This window comes from Hemitrygon akajei, chromosome 5 (genome assembly GCF_048418815.1).
Source record: "Hemitrygon akajei chromosome 5, sHemAka1.3, whole genome shotgun sequence".
In the NCBI taxonomy this organism is placed as follows: domain Eukaryota; kingdom Metazoa; phylum Chordata; class Chondrichthyes; order Myliobatiformes; family Dasyatidae; genus Hemitrygon; species Hemitrygon akajei.
The window spans coordinates 151033411-151055089 of record NC_133128.1 but is presented as its reverse complement, the minus strand read 5'-3'; the positions used below and the strand labels follow the sequence as shown (position 1 = coordinate 151055089).

The 21679-nt window shown below is 37.2% G+C and overlaps 1 protein-coding gene across 1 annotated transcript; it reads right to left on the bottom strand.

Moving 5' to 3' along the window:
* Positions 1-1353: 1353 nt before the first annotated feature.
* Positions 1354-21455, bottom strand: LOC140728322 (cyclin-dependent kinase 2-like). Its single transcript, XM_073046874.1, has 7 exons — positions 21214-21455; positions 17000-17077; positions 13462-13582; positions 11824-11994; positions 9453-9554; positions 6826-7029; positions 1354-5882 (listed from the first exon to the last, which is right to left on the bottom strand). The coding sequence occupies exons 1-7, from the start codon at positions 21327-21329 to the stop codon at positions 5778-5780; spliced, it is 897 nt and encodes a 298-aa protein (XP_072902975.1). The 5' UTR covers positions 21330-21455; the 3' UTR covers positions 1354-5777.
* Positions 21456-21679: the final 224 nt, after the last annotated feature.

The following is a 21679-nucleotide window of genomic DNA, read 5'->3' as shown; positions in this document are numbered from 1 at the left end:
ACACCTCCTTTAGTAGAGACATTATCTCCACTTCACCCACCACCCAATAAGAAGAAACATTCAAGCTTCATGTAATACTGATTAGACCTCAAATTAAAGAGTGTGGCTAATTTTGGAAAACCATAGTTTAGAGAGGACACAGAGTAATTTCTTGGCATGTTACCCGAGAGAAAAAAATTGTTATATGAGATGAGAAAAACAGAAATTGCTCTCCAAGCATCATAAGGAAAACAATAATCACATTAAAAAAGCTGTCATGGGGAGAAGGGTAAGTGCAATAAATTTTGACTAACTTGTTCAAAGAAACAGCACAGGCTCTGTGCACTTTCCTTCCATTCTGCTTTATTTTTTTTGCCATATTATACAACTTTAGGGTAGTTAATCCAGAATAAAATTACTGAATTAAATCAGGAATTAAACTCCTTTAATTGTATATATGATTTTAAACATTTTACAGAAAGCAAACTTAATATAGGGATATAAACATGAGTTACAGTAACGGGTCAAATGTCATGAACTTAAGAAAAAGAAGATACATTTTTAATAGTTTATTTGAAATATTCTGTCATTATTTGGTAAACTGCAACAGTACAACTTTCTGATTAGGATAGTAACTGACAACTAAGATTCCACATTTAGCTGTGCCTTTTAATTTTCCAGAGTATACCATCATATTTTCTTACTTTACAAAATATTACTGTAAAACTCATTGTGAATTCTTGATCAATCTTCATGCATGGAATATTAATAGTTTTCATTTTTAAATGATATCTACTAGCTATTTATTAATGTTGTGTTAGTTGCTTACTTTCCATGAAGAACACATGCCAGTGCTACTTTCTTAGAACTTTTGAGAGGAGAATCAACAAGTCATCAAAGACCGACAAGCTTCTACAGATGTGCAGTGGAAAGCATTCTGAATAGTTGCATTACAGCCTGGTATGGAAACTCATTTGCACAGGAACACAATAGGCTACTGATGCACCATCAATAAATGAGACGTGAGGCAAGATATCGGCTTTTATTGACTGGAAGAAAGAACAAGCAGCAATTGACCACCATGCTACATCCTGGAGACTGAGAGGCAGGGCTCAGGCCCCAATCGCCTTTATACCGGGGTCTGTGGGAGGAGCCACAGGAGCAGTCAGCGGGGGGGGGGGGGGGGGGGGCGTGTCCAGACAGGTATATGTAGTTCACCACAGCTACAAAGTAATGAACTCAGCCAGTTTCATCATGGGTACACTTTTTCCACCATCAAGAACATCTACAAGAGGCAATGTCTCAGGAAGGCAGCATTCAACACTGATACTGTCACTATCTGAGCCATGCCCTCTTCTTGATACTTGAGCCGACTTGAAAAACCATAATAGTACCTCAGACTACATTTTATTTTTTTCCCTCTCAATCTGCATTATTTATTTTGCTCTGTAAGTTATGTATGTGTAATTAATATTTGTCTTATTTTAATGTACTGTGCCACTGCTGCAAGAAATTGATTTTCATGGTAGTTATACCCCACGTACATATATATTTGCCTATGACAATGAATTTGAACTTGAGCTTTTAACTTCAGTCAGAAACCAAACAACAAAATAACACGTTCATGTCACCATCAACAAATTTACTATTGTTAGCTTCTAGTCAAGAATATTCCAAAAGGGATCTTTTTTAAAAAGAATCACACACTGCTTATTTTAAAAAATGCCAATTACCTACTAAACAAAACATTAAACTGAGATATTAAAGTTGTGAAGCATTCTGACCCAAAGTATAGGAAAATAATTGCAGCTATGACCTCTCTCTCTTTAGAATCCTAGCTGAAAACTGAAAGCAATAGTACACCCAAGAAACATTGAAAAATCACCAATGTACTAGTTTATTGTACTGTTGAAAATTCCATTTCAAACTTCAGCAGTGTATAATAGATTACCGACTATGGAGCAAATGGGCAGGTGTACAAATATCCTACTGCTCCAAAAAAGTCACTGTTCTAGAAGGCATAGTGCAATATGTTAATGCAATATATTTGTAATAGTAATGCAGTAATGGAGTTTTATTCTGATTCATCCAGCAATTTGGTGAACTGTCCAAAGATCACTTGTAGAAATACATTTTATACAAAACTTTAGTCCAAGGGTGGTTAAAAGAAAACTGAAAATCCATTTGATTCTCATTATATATAGACACTGTCATAGTAATAATAGAGGATCATGAAAACTAAACAACTTGTAGAAACCATTGGTTAACAAATCAGCTTTTACAATCACCAACTTTTATTTTTATTATCAAAATCAATTAACTAAAAAACATCTGGTAAAACACTTTTCCTGGGAAAATTGGTCACCTCCTATATACTAAATAAAAATGGGAAACCATAAATTGAAGAAAAAATTGTGACATATTCGGTAGACTTTCAGACTCATTCTAGCAGACAGAGAAAGAAAAGTCCGAGTGCAAACCCAACCATTTCACACAGACTGGGTTCAGGCAATAATCAGAAGGTTACTTATGATTATTTATTCTTTATAGTTTATTTCCTTTCTCGTTCTATTAAGCATGAACATGTACAATTTGATGGGTACCAAACAGGCATGACTTTTTTCTCAACATGTGACTTCATTTGATTTTTTTTGAAAAACATTAAAAAAGTTTAACCGTATACTTGTTCAATATCTAGATATGTTATTTGGATTAATGGATTAATCATTTGAATTTTAAAAGTCAAAAGACAAATTATGAAAGTTGTTGTAAAAACAGTTTATATAGAGACCACTTCCAGCTAATGAACAGATTCTAAATAACCATTAAGTCGATTTTGTCCATAAATGCTAATTACACAAAAATCACTTGTTATGGTAACCATTATCTCCACAGCATTGTAAAGAATGGCATCATAAGCACACAAGACTGATATGAAAGAAGAATTCTGAAGGGTGAAAAAGGATAACTAGTTCTGTTGCACACGGGAATGCCCATATATGTCAGACTTTTTAATAATATCACTGGAGTTCAAAGATTTTACTTCCTGGATACTTTTGGGTGTATCTTATGGTTTTTGGGCTGCTGATCATGAACATCATTAAATTTCCCTATTCTGCACCATTTTTAAAAAAATCATCTGTATTTGTTATTTCAATTCATAATTCAAGTCAATTAAAATGTTGCCCACAATGGAAGCTAAGAAGTTTTCTATCATGTCCAGACATGCCTGGGCATACTTAGGCGGGGTGGAGGCTGCATGGCAGCACTGGTTGTAGAAACGCTCTAAAAGCGTCACACACACACTGTCCTATGTATTGGGTTTATGTCTATCTTGTCCAGGCAGAGTGGAGGCTGCATGGCAGGACAGGTTATAGAAAGGCAATAAAATCATCAAGCACTGTTCTGTGCATTGTGTTTACATGTATATCGGTTTGTGATCACATTGATGTGCATAGCATATTATGTGTACTCATTAATAAATTATATTTTCAGAATTGTGATAGTAAAATGTCTCACTAATGTTGCAACAGTCGTGATACTTTGTTATACTTGTGGCAAGTATATGGTTAAATCTCAAAGACAGAACATATCTTATTAAGAAAGCCTATGAGCTCCACTTTGGGTGTAAAATCAGTGACCAAGGCAAAGCCTGGGCTCGACACATTTGTTGCGCAACATGCGCTGTTGATCTTAGAGCTCGGCTCAGAGGTACGAGGAAATCAATGTCCCAATGAAATTGCGAGAGCAGGATCATGTGACAGATTGCTACTTATGTCTGGTTTCTCTGCTAAAAACAAGAAATCCATTGAATACCCCAAATACCCTTCAGCCTGTACCACATGATGATAGTCTTCCAGTACCAAAGCCACCAGAGACATGGAGTCTAGAGGAGGCAGACGAAGATGCCATGATGCACATGCTGGGAATGGAAAACAACGCTGTTATAAATTTTAAACTCTTTATGTCAATTCGGCCTCATCTGATAACTCAATCTAAGTTAAATGATCAGGTCAGAGACTTGGGTTTGTCAAAAGCAAAGAAAGAATTACTGGGTTCAAGACTGCAAGGGTGGAATCTGCTGTCATCATGCTAAAGAATCTCATTACATTAAAAAAGGATTGGCCACTCTGTATACAGTTGGTTCCAGGGCAGAAAAGTGTGGCATATAAGCCACTTGTAGACCCAACAAAGATATTTTGCCTCCTCTTCATATAAAACGAGCTTATAAAAAATTGTGAAAACCATGAATAAGCAAGGTGAAGGATTTCAACATTTGAGACAGATGTTTCCCAGAATAACTGATGCCAAGATTAAGGAAGGCATTTTTGGTCCAACAAGTCAAACAGGTCATCAATGACAGGCAATTCCAAGAACTCCTAGTGGGATGAGAGAAAATCACATGGAAGATATTCATAGATGTTGTTGAAAATTTTCTTGACAACTGCCAAACTACATGCAGCTGGTTGACAACATGCTTCAAGCATACAAAAAGTATGATAAGAAGTGGGGGGAGGGATGAAGTAGAGAGCTGGGAAGTGATAGGCTGGAGGGAAATGGGCTAGGGGGAAGGTGGAAAATTATGGCAAATAAAAGAGAAAGAAAGGTTGGGCTGGGGGGAGATTATAGCGAGGGGGGAAAAAGAGAGAGAAAGAGAACCAGACTAAAATTATAGATAGGGATGGGGTAAGGGGGGGGGGCAGGGGTATCAATGGAGGTCTGAGTTGAATGTTCATGCCAGCAGGTAGGAGGCTACCTAGGCGGGAGATAAGGTATTGCTGCATCGACCTGGCTGATTGTTTGTTTGATACTTAAGCAAGAAGCCTCAGTCAATGAGTACAAAAGAATCATTAACAAAACAGTTTCAGATTAGTTTAACTATTGCAAAGTGTCAGCACCGGTTTGCAATTAAATGCATTATGTTCATTAAGATAATTTGTTTCTCTAAATTGCTACATAATACTAGTAGTCTGAAATTATGTTTGTGTTCATCTTCAGGTGGTCTATCATGATCACAAAGGAAGCACCACTTTTGAAAAAAAATTTACTCTCCAGTAATTTATATTAGTGGAGCTTATTTATATGTTGGGTTTACTTATACCTGGGGATCACCTGTATTATTTTTGCATCTGCTTAATACTGATATCAATGTTGTACATCCTTTTAATGGGGTATTAAAAAAAAAGCATCACAGTCCACCTCACACTACTTACATCTCACAGATTCTTCCTTGATCTGAAATTGGAAAATCTGGGAAGCCCAAGAAAGAACTAGGAAAAGATGCACAGAAACAGTAAATAAATTGTACTCATTGAGGCTAGGATTCAAATTCATGTCTTTCAATATGAGGTTGGCATCATGATTAAGTAGTTGCTGGGTATTTGAAATAAGCAGATTAAAAGGATTATAAACTCTAAAATTGATGGCACAGTACACCACAAAGTAAACTCCTATCTTCCACATTGATTTACACTGACTGTTAAATATCAACCCATTTTATGTCATATTTCCAGCTTTTTTTATTTACAATAAATGTAATTTCAGAGATAACATTTTATAAAACTAGAACAAAACAATTTAAATGCATTAAACCACTGCCCATAATACAATACATATATGTATATTTTGTACCCTTCAGAGCTTGTTATTAATTTTTATTAAACCCAGACACTACAAATTACCAGCGTAATTTTCATTTTCTGATAAATATCATAATCTCTAGGAAAAGAGTGCATTGAAAGAAATTTTTAAAGAAAGAAAACTAAGATTTTTCCTTTATTTTCCAATTGAAGATCACTCTATAGCTGTACATGTGGCACCTGAATGGTCACATCATTGAAAAATCGATGACTTATGGCAATTTTTGCAGAAATCCTCGTGTTAGGATCATACTGGAGCATTTGCTACAAATAAAAACAAGAAAATATTTCATAACCTATTTCCCAGATCTGTCACTGAATAGGTAACAGGAACATTTTCAGTACTTCAACCAAGAACTTTACGCTAATTAGAAGTTCTTAACCAGCATATAATACATCTCTAAACATCTAATTCTCACACAAATATATAATAAATTAATCTTTATAATAAGCATTTAACATATGAAACATAAGCAGCTCAAAATACAGATGTGCAGCATGTTTTTTCAGCAATATGCATCTGAAAATCAGTTACATATGGGTCATATTGCACCACTCTTGAAATTTACCAAGGCCTCTAGTGATTTATTTTTTTATCACTGACACAATATCCATGTCATCTGAACATAGGATGATGTACTTTCTTGTGAAATGCTCCTTTAGATCATTGTCCACGGAATTAAATATATTGAGTGGCAAAAAAAGACCACAGGTGTTAGAAATTTGAAATAAAACAATGACTAAAGATGAGGCAGATTTTCCAGAGGGGAAATCAGAATTAACATTTCAGGCTGATGATCTTTCACTGGAACCTTTCATATGAGCATTTCTGTTTTTAAGAGATCTCCTGAAATAAAGCATTACTGTGAAGATAATTGGTTGAAGCAGATATTAGGACAAGAGCCTAATTTTGTAAACTTATCAGCTTTTCAAAACCTCCACTGCTTCCCCTTGCTACTGCCACTATTCCATTTCATTTTTAAAAGGGAGCACTTCTATATTAAGTGACTTGAAGTAAGAGCATCATGATTCAAACCTATGGTAATTCAATAATCAAGACTCAACCCAACACTTCAGTCTGTTCTGAAAACATGATTACAGAGGGACTGTGTCAGTAAATGAGATAAACTTGTCTCTTAAACGTTGGCACCTGAATGTGACACAACTTTACAAATACTACTATTTAAAGTTGAGGACTTCTACCAACCATTAGCAGATCTCTGCCATCTATGTCCAGATTGGGTAGTATGTTATTGAAATCTTGTCTGTTCCACTGTGGAAAGTTTGCTTTGTAGTCAGGTAGTTGAGTAACCCCAGGCCACACAAACTCATTTGGTGTACCAAGTGTGCGGAAAATCCTGAAAAGCTGGTCAATTTCAGAATCTCCAGGAAACAAGGGTTTTCTTGTAATCTAGAATTGAAAGAAACATCAAGTGAAGTTAATTGTTAAATGACATATTTTTAAAAAATTATAGTGAATACTTTCTCTTCCTTTTACTCCTTCTCTGCTGAAAATGATGCCCTATATTGTCTTAGTTCCAAAGGTTCCCGCTGAACATTCTTTACGTGTAGACATGAATACATTACTTGCACATTAATGGAAAATTATAACCATGCCCAGATCTGTCTCCCCAATATCCAAATTATGCATTGTTAGTGATTACTGCTAGATAAACACCATGCTGGAACTCCTGCCTTTTCTGTTCCCTTTCTAACCTAGCGATATTAATATTATACCAATCAAAGAGGCAATTCAAATTAGCCAATGCACCAAAAAACTACACATGGTTTTATCTTTGTGAATTAATATCACAAGGTAATGCATTTGAATACTGAATCACTGATAAGTTCTAAAATAATTATTTTTATTGTTAAAGATATACAAGGACTATGTGAAAATCAAATTTAAAGAAAACTGACAGGGAAAAGCAAAAAGAAGTAATAACTTAGGAGGAGCACAAGTAGGATCTTGACAAAAAAGGCAGATGTATGGACAGGTTATAGAGCAGGCACATATTTGCTGAATAGCACAATAGACTTGAAAAGCTGAAAGGCCTATCCCCTTAACTATAATTTATATAGAGCATGTAGTATAGGAATATTTATACTACTATTACATTTTATTGTGTTCTAACTAAAATATATTAGACACTTATGGTTTTCACTTTTGGTCACACTTTTAACAAATAACTTGTAACATGTTATCTATACATATATTCTCGCTAAGCGGAGACTGTATACCTACTGATCCAACTATAGGCAATTACATGCTGTTAAGAAACTTTCAGTAAGATTCTGTATTGCATATTACATAACGTACAGGCTGTAGAGTGTGTTGGATTCAAAAAACTAGTGGTAAAGTTGAAAATCCAATAGATAGCTTTGTTTTAAATCATGTTTATCTTCTTAAAGAATGTTAGGAAGCATAAATGTAGCAGGATTAGTCACCGTGACTCCTCAATCCTTCCCTGCTATTGCGACAATGGCTAATCTGCCCCAGGCACTGTTTCCTCTTCTGAGTTTACCATAGTTCTCAATTTTAGATCATTCAAAAATGAACCTACTTTCTCTAGAGATGCTCCATAAACTATCTGAAGTAGAGAATTCACCATCCCCCATGAGAAATTCCTCAGTGTACACACCTCAGTGTTATCCGACTGCCCCTTGTCACCTTGTTCAAGATTCTCCCACTGGTGGAGACAGCTTGACATTCCATCCCTCCACCCCCCTCACCATGTCACTTAAGGATTTTATGGTTTACCACTATTCTCCAAAGTTCCAAAAATAATTTCTTTTGCTACTTTTGAAGGTCAGCCTTTTCTTTCCAAAAACTAGTATCAATGTTCCTGGAGATATAAATATTGAAACAAAAGGAAATTATTCAATCATCTGCTTTATTTGTGCTTTAGTTATTTTAGACAAGCATTAAGAGCCAGATGAACCACTTCCTATGGAATATCGGGCCTCCAGCAAGCTCTTGTAATCAGAGAATTTATAAGATTGATCATTTTGTGTTACCAGCTAATGTTTATGTTGAATGTGCAGAGTTTGACGAGGGTAATACAACAGATTAGCAAGGGGAGGTGGTTAGATTCTCTCTTGTTGGAGATGGTCATTGCTAAGCATTGTGAGGTATTCCGCCTGTGTGTTATCTAGATATCAAGTTACAGGTATGAATTTCTGCACTATCTGAGGAATTTCAAAGAGTTGAATACTAATCATTGACCTTGAGAAACTGCACAATTTATATATTTGGTTTATAGTTTTATTGCTCTTGAGAAGATGCTGAGGTTTTACAATCAAACTTCCTTTAAGGCACTGAAGGTAACAAGACAATCTGGTGCAAATATTTAACAAGTAATCTCTTGCATTTGGATTTGCATCAAATCTTATTTGGGTAGCAACATTTTAGTTACTGAAAACATTGGGTGATATTAAGCAATTTGAATGATTTAGTTGATCCAGTAAGAAATTTTTCATTAAACAATTTAAGTAATTTATTTGATTCAGTAAGAAAGTAACAGTAAAATATTACTACAATGACTTAGGTTTCCCTATCATAAATATTTGCATGAGATGTAACATATACCTGGGATTTCCATTTGTAAAAATGACAGAGAATAAGTAACTACAAATCTTATACAAAAGCTTTAGAGGAAATGTAAATGAAAATTCAGTTTAATTACACTGTCAGTTTTTTGCAACATTTTCAACATCAAGATTTTGTGTAACAATTTGAACATGTTTGTAAAGTGTAAACATATAAAACAAATAAAAATTATAAACAATTATAAACAAATAAAAATTATAGAATTGCATATCTGAGATAAATACCATTTCTGCAAAAATGCATCCAATGCTCCAAACATCCACTGCTGTTGAGTAAAATTTACATCCCATTAAAATTTCTGGTGCTCTATACCATAAGGTTACAACCTAAAAACAAAATAATTAAGAACAGAAAACAAATATTTCAGTAATAAATATTCTGAAACCATTATCTTCCAAATAATTAAAACATAAGCATATTATAGATGTACATGACTGATCAGTGTTTATTACTAGAGCAAAAACATTGACAGATTTAATTGATTATGTGTACTTACTTAAGGCAAAAGGAGTTTATATGCAGCCTGATATTCACTTATATAAATAAAATTATGCACTCTACCTTTGTACTGCCATGCTGTTTTCTCCAGAATATTTAAGACTACACTTGAACTGGCACCATCTATTTCCATTTATGATAATTAGTACTGATAAAACTTTCCTAAATTCAGTGGTTTTAAAATTTTAGTAACAAAAAGATGGATTCTCTTTTTATTTTGGATGACTTCATAAATACACTTTCTTCATTTTTGAAGCTCTACTTCCATTTGTTTTGATTAAACAAACCAACATTCGATACTATTGAACATACGGTATGGTACACCAAGATCTGTGAATTACTGGTGATGGTAAATAACATATCATTTTCAGTTTCCTGTATTTTTAAAATTTCCTTTTAACTGTCAATTCAACCTAAAAATGCTCTCTGGGTTTGTTTCAGGAAGCATTACAGCTGACTTTGCTCTAATTTCCATTTGGTGGAATATCTCAGAAGTGTCACCAGCAAGTGATCCCGACTGGAAAGCATGGCCACTTCTCTTTAAGTTAGTGATGCTAAAACCACTTCTAATCTATTTCTCTTCAGCAGGTTGTTGGAAAGTGTTATTATGCTGGCTAAGATTAATTGATTTAACTGAGACATGTGAATAATCCAAAACTACTTTGCTCCATGTGGGTCAATGCCTTACCAGGTAATGAGTTAACAAGGGTCAATACCAAAGAGACGTTTGATCAATTTATTCATTTAGCAATGAACTTGTAAGTATTTTTTATTACTTAATAATGAATTTTATTCAGTCATAATGAAAATTTCAATTGTCAGCTGCTCTCAACAGTGACTCACGAGTCAAAGGGGAAGGTATCAGAAATATGGTTGCCACACTGGTACCAATATTTTGTCCTGAGGTTAGTTCCTGCTGGAAGTACAAGTTTGGTGAGAATTCTGAAATTCTCATTCACAGATCCAAGGGACAGCATCTCTCTGGCTTTAACCCTTGAAACCGAAGTAAATTCTGGACTTCCATATATACACTGCCAAAGAACAAGTCCAAACATACCATTCACCTCAGTGAGCTATGTAAGCTATCATAAGCATTGCATTTTATGTCCTATGAGTTTTACTAACAGAATCAGGAGGTCACATTCACTGATTTGCTTTTGTTACAGGTATCAAATGGGCAGTGCCTAGTCATTCAGACTCCCCAGCATTATACTGGAAATTGCCACAAGAGACCTGTTGCAAGTTTACAGATCTAACTACCGGTAACTTCAATAAGATTGTGGGGAAAAATACAGGAGGCAAAGGAGAAAGTTATGTTTGTTCTCAATTTCTTTGCTTTATCATTTCTAAACATCTGTGAATGTTAAAGGCAGATAAAAAGCTATCAGCACCAACAGAAACTTTTACTTGTTGTCAAAGGCTGTATCAGGTGTTTTGAGGAGGGGTCTTTCTCACCTCAATGCCAAATTCCGAGCAATTGCCCACACCGTTCTGCTGTGCTTATGCTGAGCTAAGTGAGGCATGTGTGACTGGCAGACAACAATTCGGGGAGGTCAGATCAGCAGGAATCTGGCCCATTACTCCTTTTGAATTTTGAATTTCCAAATCATTTTTTAAATCCTAGATTTTTCTCATCTTAGAATAAATAGATGAAGGTGATTTTCAAGAACAGGACAATTTTGTTGGCCTAAAAGTAATTCCTGAAATGCTTCTGCTTCCCCAAGTCTAAACGGTACACCTTTACTGTTCCAACTGTATTCAGGAGTGTGTATTGCAAACTGTAGAACATATGTTGGGGGTGGGGCAGAGAAGGGGAAACACTCATACAACATTCTTTGCCAGAAATGCAAAAAAACCCCTCTTTTTTAACATTATTCCTTACTGAAATGGTAAATACTAATAAAAATGTTTTCTTCTTAAGGCACCCTATCATATTTTCTTATAAAACAATGCTTTCTGTCCTTAGAAAATCCACATTAACTGACAAGCAACTACTTTTAAATAAGTCTGTTGTAAGCAGGGGTTAAATCATTACAAAGGTAATAGACAGGAGTAACTAAATACCTTATCTTCTAAAATTGCATAAATCTTAACTACCTCATGTGTATATGTGCGCACAGGAACCCCAAAAGCCCTTGCCAATCCAAAATCTGCCAATTTGATTGCACCACCATCATTAATGAGCAAGTTTTGTGGTTTCAGATCTCGATGAAGAACTCTGTGAGAGTGACAGAATGCGACACCTTGAAGGAGCTGGAACAGATAACTCTGCCAAAAGAGGTGTTTCATTATATAAACATTTTTCATCCAAAATTAAACAATTCAGGCATTGACTACAGGCAAATGTCTACATTTCTATTAAACAATTACTGCCATTGCATATAAAAATCCACACAAATATTACTGTGGCACGAAATAAGAACACATGTATACCTGTCCCTGCAGACCTGAGTTTTTAATTTATTGGATGGCTTTCTTATTCCTGCAAATTAAAGAGCTCTCTGTTCCACTGATGAAAAGTACTTCAAGTTGGTCCTGCCCCATAGTCTAAGGTACTGTTGTTATAGGCAATTTTTAATTCCCCAAACTCAAATTTATTTCAATCTGTCCACCTTTGATTTAACAGGGTGCATGCAACTAAGTTGCTCACTGGAGAATGATGATTCATTACTTATTTTAACAATGATCTGTGTCTTAGATTTTATCTATTTTTCAGCTTAATATTGGCAAGTCAGACCTCCCAGGATTTGGGAAACTCGGCAGTTAAAGATTCATGAAGGCACGGAAGGTGAGATTTTCCTGGAATACTGTGAGTAAGGATGACCATTGATAATTCCCACCTATGCCCAAGCAAATCCACTTGTTCCCCATAAACCAAAGTACCTTCTCATTGCCTTCCTTCAAAAGTCATCCCCTCCCAAACTCCCTGCCCCTATCACCAAATTTTCTCTAGCCAAACGTCTAATTTACTTTGTATCTTCATTGGTCTCTCTTTGTGTTGCAGAACTCTCCTGGAGTATTCCCTATCAGAGCCCATTAGTCAGGCTACTTTCCAGATGGTAGATCTGCTCAAATAATTCATGCATGCTGTTGAATTAAATCTCTAGAACCTTCCCTAACAACCCCTACCACCACCAACACTCCCCCACCCACAATCTGATTGGAATTCCTCTCTGATGTCTAGTGCTCCTATGGACAGTAATTTTGGGGGGAACTTTTCTTTTATAGTAATGGATCAATAAATAGGAACCAAGGCAGAAAGTCATCAGAAGAAAAAAAGCAATAAATAGCATCAATCAACAAAAATTGTAAATCATTTCAACAGATGTAAAGTTGTTAGCTCAAATAGACAGGTGAATGCACAATTATGCTAACCAATTTCAGCCAGCAACAAGAGTTCTATTGGTTTAAACTGAAATCCAAACTCCGTATTCTTTCTGTCTTTGTCTTTTAAACATAATAATATTCTAAAGTCCAAAGTCAAAGGACATTATAATTTAGTCTATTTTCAATATTTTCTACATGACAAGTTCCAAATTATGTCTCCTAACAGATCTAGAAAAAGGTCAACTGCTTGTCATCCGGAATAAAAAGGAACCAGCCTGGAATCTCCAAAGCAGAGGAAGAATTTCAATTGATGTGTATGTGCACGTGCATGTATATGTGTGTCTATGTATAAATCTACAATAAGTTATGGAAACAAAATATTTCAAAAGTGACTACATTCTTAATTACCTTAACTAATTGCAAGGGGAGCCCAGTCGGAGGAGCAGAGTCCATATACTTCTTCAGATCTTTATTGAGAAATTCAAACACCAAATACAATTTCTTTTCACTGTGGATAACATCTAGCAGTCTAGAATAAATGCACACATATTACTCATATTTATTTTGATGGGCTTACCACATCATCCTAATCACTGTGCAAAGGAAATGAAATACCTGAATTTATCACATATTCAGCATCAAAAAATAAGGTCTGGATTACAATAGTTATGTGCTGTATAAAGGATCTCTTCACCTCAAGATCAACCTACTTCATCAGAGTAACCTTCTTCAGTCAGATGTAATGACAGTTTTAAAGCTCCAGTACTTCACATACTGTTCATTAAAACTGAAGTCTTAGTGAATGTAGGAATCAAGTGGATAAGGAAGATTCTTATATGATCAATATCCCTGTGGCCTACAAAATGCACCCATCCTTGTTATATGCGCCTTCAGACAATGCAGATTGACAGTTATGCAAGGAACCTATTTCTACCAACTTCTCATATGCATCCAAAACTCAGTTATGCGAGGAGCACTGCTTTCCCGCCAATACAAGTCACATGCGCACGCCTCACAGTCTCACTATTGGGATAAGAAGCACCACTTTCCCGCCAATACAAGTTACGTGCGCACGCCTCACAGTCTGACTCCCGCTAGTCTCGCATTGGTTTTGGCAACATGTGGATGTGCAATCTTGCGCTCTTAAACTTTTGTTGTTTTTTACCTACGGTGCAGTGACTTTGTGATTGAAATATTTAACTATGCCTCCTAAGCATCCAATGTCAAGTCCTGGGCCATCAGCCAAGCAGCAGAGAACCACTTTAACACTTGAAAAAGAGTTGGAAATTACAAAGAGGGCAGCATCAGGTGAAGGTAACACAGTTCTGGGATGCTACTTCGGCCTGGGTGAGTCCACAATCAGAAACAAAGAAAAATGCTGAGAAAATAAAAAGTGCAGTGATTGATTCATCACAAGTGCCTTCAAAGATTGTTACCAAAGTGCGTAAGTCGATTATGACAAAAATGGAGAAAATGTTGAGTTTGCACATTGAGCATGAAACCAAGAAAAAAAACAACACTCAGTTCTGATAATCTTCGTGTGAAAGCTTTGGAAATTTATGGTCGCCTTTGTTCAGAGGTTAGTGAGGAAGTGTCAAGTGATATTGTTAGCTTTAATGCAAGTAGGAGATGGTTTTCTAAGTTTGTTAATCATCATAGGCTTCACAGCTTAGCTGTGCGTGGTGAGCAAGCTAGTGCTGACCATGAAGCTGCTGAACGCTACCCTGTGCAGTTGCAGGCTATGATAGCTGAGTTAGGCATCACACCAAAGCAGGTGTATAATGCAGACGAGACCGGGCTTTTTTGGAAGTGTATGCAAAAACCCACTTTAAGGATGAAAAAACTGTGTCAGGTTTCAAGGCAGCAAAGGATAGATTGACTTTGCTTATGTGTTCCAGTGCCGAAGGAGACTGTAAGATGAAGCCTCTCTTAGTTTACCATTCACTATACCCCCGTGCTCTTAAGGGTTTGAGTAAGAATATGCTTCCTGTCCACTGGGCAGCTAACAAGAAAGCATGGGTCACTGGTCGAATCTTTGAAGACTGGTTTGCTAATCATTTTGCTGTTGAGGCTGAACGCTACTGCCAGGAACAGAATCTTGCCTTTAAAGTTCTCGTTGCTTGACAATGTGCCAGCCCATCCTAAACATTTGGACAGCATTCATCCTAACATAACAGTGCATTTCCTGCCGCCTAACACAACATCGCTGATTCAACCACTTGACCAAGGTGTGATATCCATGTTCAAGGCGTATATTTTACATCGAACTATCTCTCAGATGCTGCAAGCAACAGACGATTTTGAAAATCCCGGGAGATTACCAACGGTGAGGGAATGGTGGAAGTCCTTCAACATCAGACATGCCATCAACAACATTGATGAATCCTGGAAAGTGGTTAGGTCTTCCACTCTCAATGGAGATGGAAGTCAATTTGGGCGGAGTGTGTGCACACCCTCAAGGGGTTTCCTGCCTTCACTGCAGCTGTCCAGGATTGTGTGGCCCTGGGCCGTAAAACTGGTGGGGAAGGATTCTCAGATCTCGAGACTGCTGACGTGGTAGAACTCCTGGATTCTCATGATGAAGAATTAAGTATGGATGACCTTCTGCATTTAACTCAGACTGAAGGTGATAACGATGAAGAAGAAAGTGTAGACTTGCAGGTGAAGGATTTTATGGTGAAGCAACTGGCAGAATTTTTTAAGGCTGTGGAACACCTGCCATAAATGGCGATAGACATGGACCCACGTTTAGAATGGAGTCAGCATTTCAGTGGTTCCCTACAGTCAAGCCTTCTTCCCTACAAGCAAATTTATGCTGGAAAACAAAATGCTGCCAAGCAAACAACCCTCACCACTTTCTTCAAACTGGTGTCATCTCCTGCTGCCTGCAGTACTGAGAGTTCTTCCTTCACCCCTTGCTGTCCTTGATGATCCTGATGACACACAACCATCCACCTCATCCATGCAAAGCTGCCCAACACCACAACAACCACTCATCTCCCGGAGCCTACACACCTGCCACTGTTGGTGAGTACTGTACGCCCTAGTATGTTAACTTTCTATGATTTATTACATTGAATATTATATTGATGAAATATAATACAAATGTTGCCTTGTGGTACTGTGTTTGTGTTGTATTGGTATGAAAATGTGAATAAATTACAGATAAAACATATTTAGGAAGCACTCCAGAACGCATCCCTATTTTCTCTATTTATATAATTATTCACATTATGCGTCGACTGCAAGGAACGTATCCCCCGCATATAATGAGCACAGGGTGTGGGTTTTGGTTTACATTTCTTCAAAACGTTTGGAGTCTAACCACAGTGTAGGAAGAACCAGACCAGTAGGAATAAGAAGGAACAGTCAAAAAGAATGAGGACGGTACAGTGGTACAACTAGTAGAGCCACGTGCTTACAGTGCCAGAGACCCAGGTTTAAGCCTGGCCTTGGATTCTGTCTGGAGTTTGCATGTTCTCCCAGTAACTGAGTGAGTTTCCTCTGGTGCTCCAGTATCATCCCACATCTCTAAAATGTATAGGTCAGTAAATTAATTGGCCACTGTAAATTATCAATCATGTACAGATGAGTGGCATAATCTGGGTAGGGGTGCAGTTAATGGATGGAGAGAATGAGATTAATGGGAATAGGTGTTTTATGGTTGGCACAGATCTGTGGGCCAAAGAGCTTGTTTCTAGGCTGTATCTCTCTATAACGCTAATGATGAATGTGGAAAACAATAGAAATGATAGGTATGTTAAATATTTCTTTCTTTCTGTTGCTCAAAGAGCAGCAATTTTTAATAAAGGATGATTCAAAACAAAGCAATTCAATGAAGCAAATAACAATCATTTAAGTTAGAGAATAATTAAAATCATAACATATTAACTTTTTTGTTTTGTAATGTTCAACAGTGTTTTTTCATCAAAGTAATATCTCTTACCTTACAATATTTTGATGATTTAATTCTTTTAATAATGATATTTCTCGAATAGCAGTACTTGGCACTCCTTCCATTTCCCTAAGTTTTGAAATGTAAATATATTATTTAAAATTAACTTTCATACTATGGTCTTAAGCAATAACCTTCCCTTCCCTTCTTCCTCTTAAATTCTATCTACTGAATTCACCAAATATCAAGTACGCTGACTTTCCTGATTATTAAAATTTTAACTAAACAATGAAAATATTAGTCATGACAAGAGCTCTTTGTGTATATCAGAGGACAGTGAGGAAAACCAATTCCCACCCTCATATATTTGCTAAGGTCAAACAATTCCAAGAGGAATTTGGTCTATATTTCTTCTTTTCATATATTCCTTCAAGTTGCATCACCACTCTGTGCAATTTTACATTTCACAAGCTATCTGCTCACTTAGGTCATCAGTCAATGCCAATCAAACTACTTTTCTTCCTCACAAGATGCTACTTTTGCTAGGTTTGTGTTATTGGAAGTAATGTGCAAATACCAGCCTCCAAACTGAAGAGCATCCATTTACCACTATATAGTTTTCTATCCTGCAGCCAAAATGTTTCAAAGCTGTCACAGCTAACGGTTGTTTCCTTCCTAGGGCTCCATTCGGCCAATATGACAATTATGTGGCATATTATCAAATACCTTGGAATGTGATTATAGAGTCTCAATTACACTATCTTATGACCCTCTCATTATTGAATCAAGGTTGTTAGACATAATTTGTCTTTAACAAAGTGATTTTGGTTGTCACTTACTAATCCATGTTTTACTAAGTGAATAGTTATAGTCTCCACAACTTTTCCCTAAATATCAGGCTTACTCCTCTGTAGTTCACCCATTTGCTTTTTGTTTGAAAATAACACCTTGAACTTTCCTGTCTTTTGGCAGAACTGTCGTATTAAAGGATTGAAAAATTGCAGCTAAGAACCTCTTATTTCCACCCTGGTTTCTACTTAATTCAGACCAAAACAATGGCACCTTTTTTTTTTTTAAAGTAGTTTATCTTCATTTTTCACCTCACCAATTTACATAACTTTTCTTCTATTATTCTGACATCAATATCTTCTTTGTGAAGACAAATACAAAAAAATCATAACTCAATATCAGAATTATCCATATTACTACGTATGATGCATCTCTTAGTCTCTAACAATCCTACTTTAATATTAATTATCCTTGTATACGTATTTTTAAAAAACTTCATTGTTTCTTCTACATTCCTGAAATAATATTACATGAATGGACTTGTGCAAATCCAGTCCTCAGCTGAAGTGGAGTTAAGGCTTGTGAATAAGTGAAATTGACTTCAGTGCACTGGTGATTTTTTTCCCACTTTAAACAGACAGACATACTTTATTGATCCCGAGGGAAATTGGGTTTCATTACAGTCGCACCAACCAAGAATAGTGTAGAGATCTAGCAATATAAATCCATAAATAATTAAGTAATAATAATAATAAGTAAATTATGACAAGTGGAAATAAGTCCATGACCAGGCTATTGGCTCAGGGTGTCTGACCCTCCAAGGGAGGAGTTGTAAAGTTTGATGGCCACAGGAAGGAACACCTTCCTATGACGCTCAGTGTTACACCTTGGTGGAATGAGTCTCTGGCTGAATGTACTCCTGTGCCTAACCAGTACATTATGGAGTGGATGGGAGACATTGTCCAAGATGGCATGCAACTTAGACAGCATCCTCTTTTCCGACACCACCGTCAGAGAGTCCAGTTCCACCCCCACAACATCACTGGCCTTACGAATGAGTTTGTTGATTCTGTTGGTGTCTGCTACCCTCAGCCTGCTGCCCCAGCACACAACAGCAAACATGATAGCACTGGCCACCACAGACTCGTAGAACATCCTCAGCGTCATCCGGCAGATGTTAAAGGACCTCAGTCTCCTCAAGAAGTAGAGACAGCTCTGATGCTTCTTGTAGACAGCCTCAGTGTTCTTTGACCAGTCCAGTTTATTGTCAGCTTGTATCCCCAGGTACTTATAATCCTCCACCATGTCCACACTGACCCCTTGGTGGAAACAGGGGTCACCGGTGCCTTAGCCCTCCTCAGGTCCACCACCAGCTCCTTAGTCTTTTTCACATTAAGCTGCAGATGATTCTGCTCACACCATGTGACAAAGTTTCCCTGTACTCAGCCTCATCTCCCTTCATATTCATATACTTTTCATATTCCTAAATTCATATACTTGTTTACTAAAAATGCAGCATAAAACAAAAAAAATTCAATAGTAATAGTTATTTCACTGTTTGTGAAGCAAGCTTGATTGTTTAACTCCGGAAATCCAAAACTAAGATTGTACAGCACTCTAGTGGCAAGACAGTTCAATTAGATTTTGATAATGTTTAGAATGGGATATGTAATAATTTACAATGGATGACAGAAGTTACTCAGAAGTTCTCAGATTTTTTTTTCATATTTATAATATATATTTTAAACAGAATTAAAATCAAATATCAAATAAAAGGTGGGAACTATTTTAATCTTTGACAATCTCTCTCTCTAAAAACTAAATGTGTAATTTCATACCTCCACAAGAATCAAATCAGCCGCCATAAAATGAAATAAAATTAAGATTGACTTAAGAGAAATTTACAAGGTTTAAACCACAGAATGATAAAGCACATTAAGAAGTTATTTAGATCATCCATACCCATCCCACCTTCAGTTATCTGATAGCATTGCAAATTTCCTTTATATTCTTTAATATTCATTTTTAAATTTACGACTGAAATTGCTTCCTTCTACAAATTTCACATTAGTTACATATTTAAGCTACTGATACCTCCTAACTCCTTGAGCTCTGCAAAAGCTCAATTGGAGGAGCCACAGAAATACAATGTCTACAAGAGCAGGCCAGAGGCTCATTAACCTGCAGCTGGCAGAACTCAAAAGCTGAACATCCTTCACAGTGCAAGTGTGAAGGAGTGCTCTACTTACTTGGAGGAATGCAGCCCCTACAACAGTCAAGCCGTTTTGCACTATAAGGCCAAATCAACCTGCTTGACTGATACTCCATCTGCTCCCAAAACTTTGATTCCCAATATCACAGGTGCACTATAGTTGCAGTGGTACTATCTATGAATTGGGCTAGTTGCACAGCTGGGTTGGCTGACAGCACTTTGCAAATCATTGAAATTTAGCAAGAAGATAAAAGTCTCCAGAGACACCACCATCTACTTCCACTTCAAAGTGCATCCTCTGTACTGATAAATTCCTGTTTCTTAGTTATGTGTCTAACTTCTGCCACTTTGTACCCAAAAACATGCGCTACACTTAGGACTGTGGTTTCTCTAACCAGCTGGCCATCAAATAAGTCCTTAATAGGTAAAGGTTACATTTCAAGAATTTATTTTTACTCTGTAGTAAGTCATAAGAACGTTTGTCTATATACAGTAAATGCTCTGTATTAAAACTTCTCTTTCAGGGGCTCTTTTGATGCTCCCTCCACAAATAAAAGTTAAACGCCAACTTCCAACAAATTGTCTTAAATTAAGAGAATAACTATTGCTTCAGGGTAACGGGAAAATAGTGATCAACTTGTATCTGTTAAAACTTTATTTGAAACTGGATACCAATTTAAAATACTTCTGTGCAGTTACTGTTCTATATCTCCAAATCTAGTACTCTGCAGAATATTAACCCTGCCGTTATGATGACAGCTTTGATTGCCTATGTGCTCGTTCCAAAGAATAAAACACCATTTTTATTTACATATTTGCTGAACGTTGGTTTAGCCACAGGTACGAGTGTGATCCTGGTATGAGATGCCCCTGCTGATATCTCTTGACTACATCAGGAGCAACTTCATCGATTTTGAGAATACAAATTAAAACAGATGCTTGGCTTTCATAGTCAAGCAAACACCCTTTAATGTTTGGCAGAAGTTGCCAAACCTTCCCCCCCCCCCCCCAAATTATAAATATCCAAACGTTAGGATGTAGATATGTCATCACAATTTTTTAAATGTTATGTTGATGTCTTTTTGGGAGATTCTTCTGCTACCACAGTGCACACATCATCCTGTGGAAAGGCAACTTCAAGAATATGCGTGAATAAGCAATTTTTTTTCCAAATGCAAAATTTCCCAAAATCATCACGAACTCCGGACTGTCAGCAAAGAAGTGACCTGTCACTAACCCTTGCAGCCTTACGGCAGTAACTTACGCGTCTAGCCTTATTTTTTTCAGAGCCACCATCTCTCCCGTCACTTTATTCATTGCTTTATAGACTACTCCGTAGGTGCCCTCCCCGATCTTCTCCACTTTCTGGAAGTTGTCCATGGCGTCGGGCCGCCGCCGAGGCTCCGCGCTTGTTGTCGTGCGCGCCCGCGCCCCGCCTTCCGAACACCCGACCCGCCTTCCGAACAGCCTACCCGCCGCGCCGCCGCGCGCCCCAGCCTGCTCGGAAACACTCGCACTTTCCCGCGCCTCCCTTGCGCCGCTCTCTTCTCCCATTGGCTCCCCGCCAACCCCCTCTGACGCAATCGCGCTCTCGCCTCCCCCGCTGGGGCCGGGCTGGCGACCTGTCCAGCACTGGGCCATCATCGCCAAGCTGGCCAGACACGCAAGGTAGAGGGAAGCAGTGGGCAAAATCGCACGGGTCAGCTGTAGTATACCTGCGAGGAACTCCT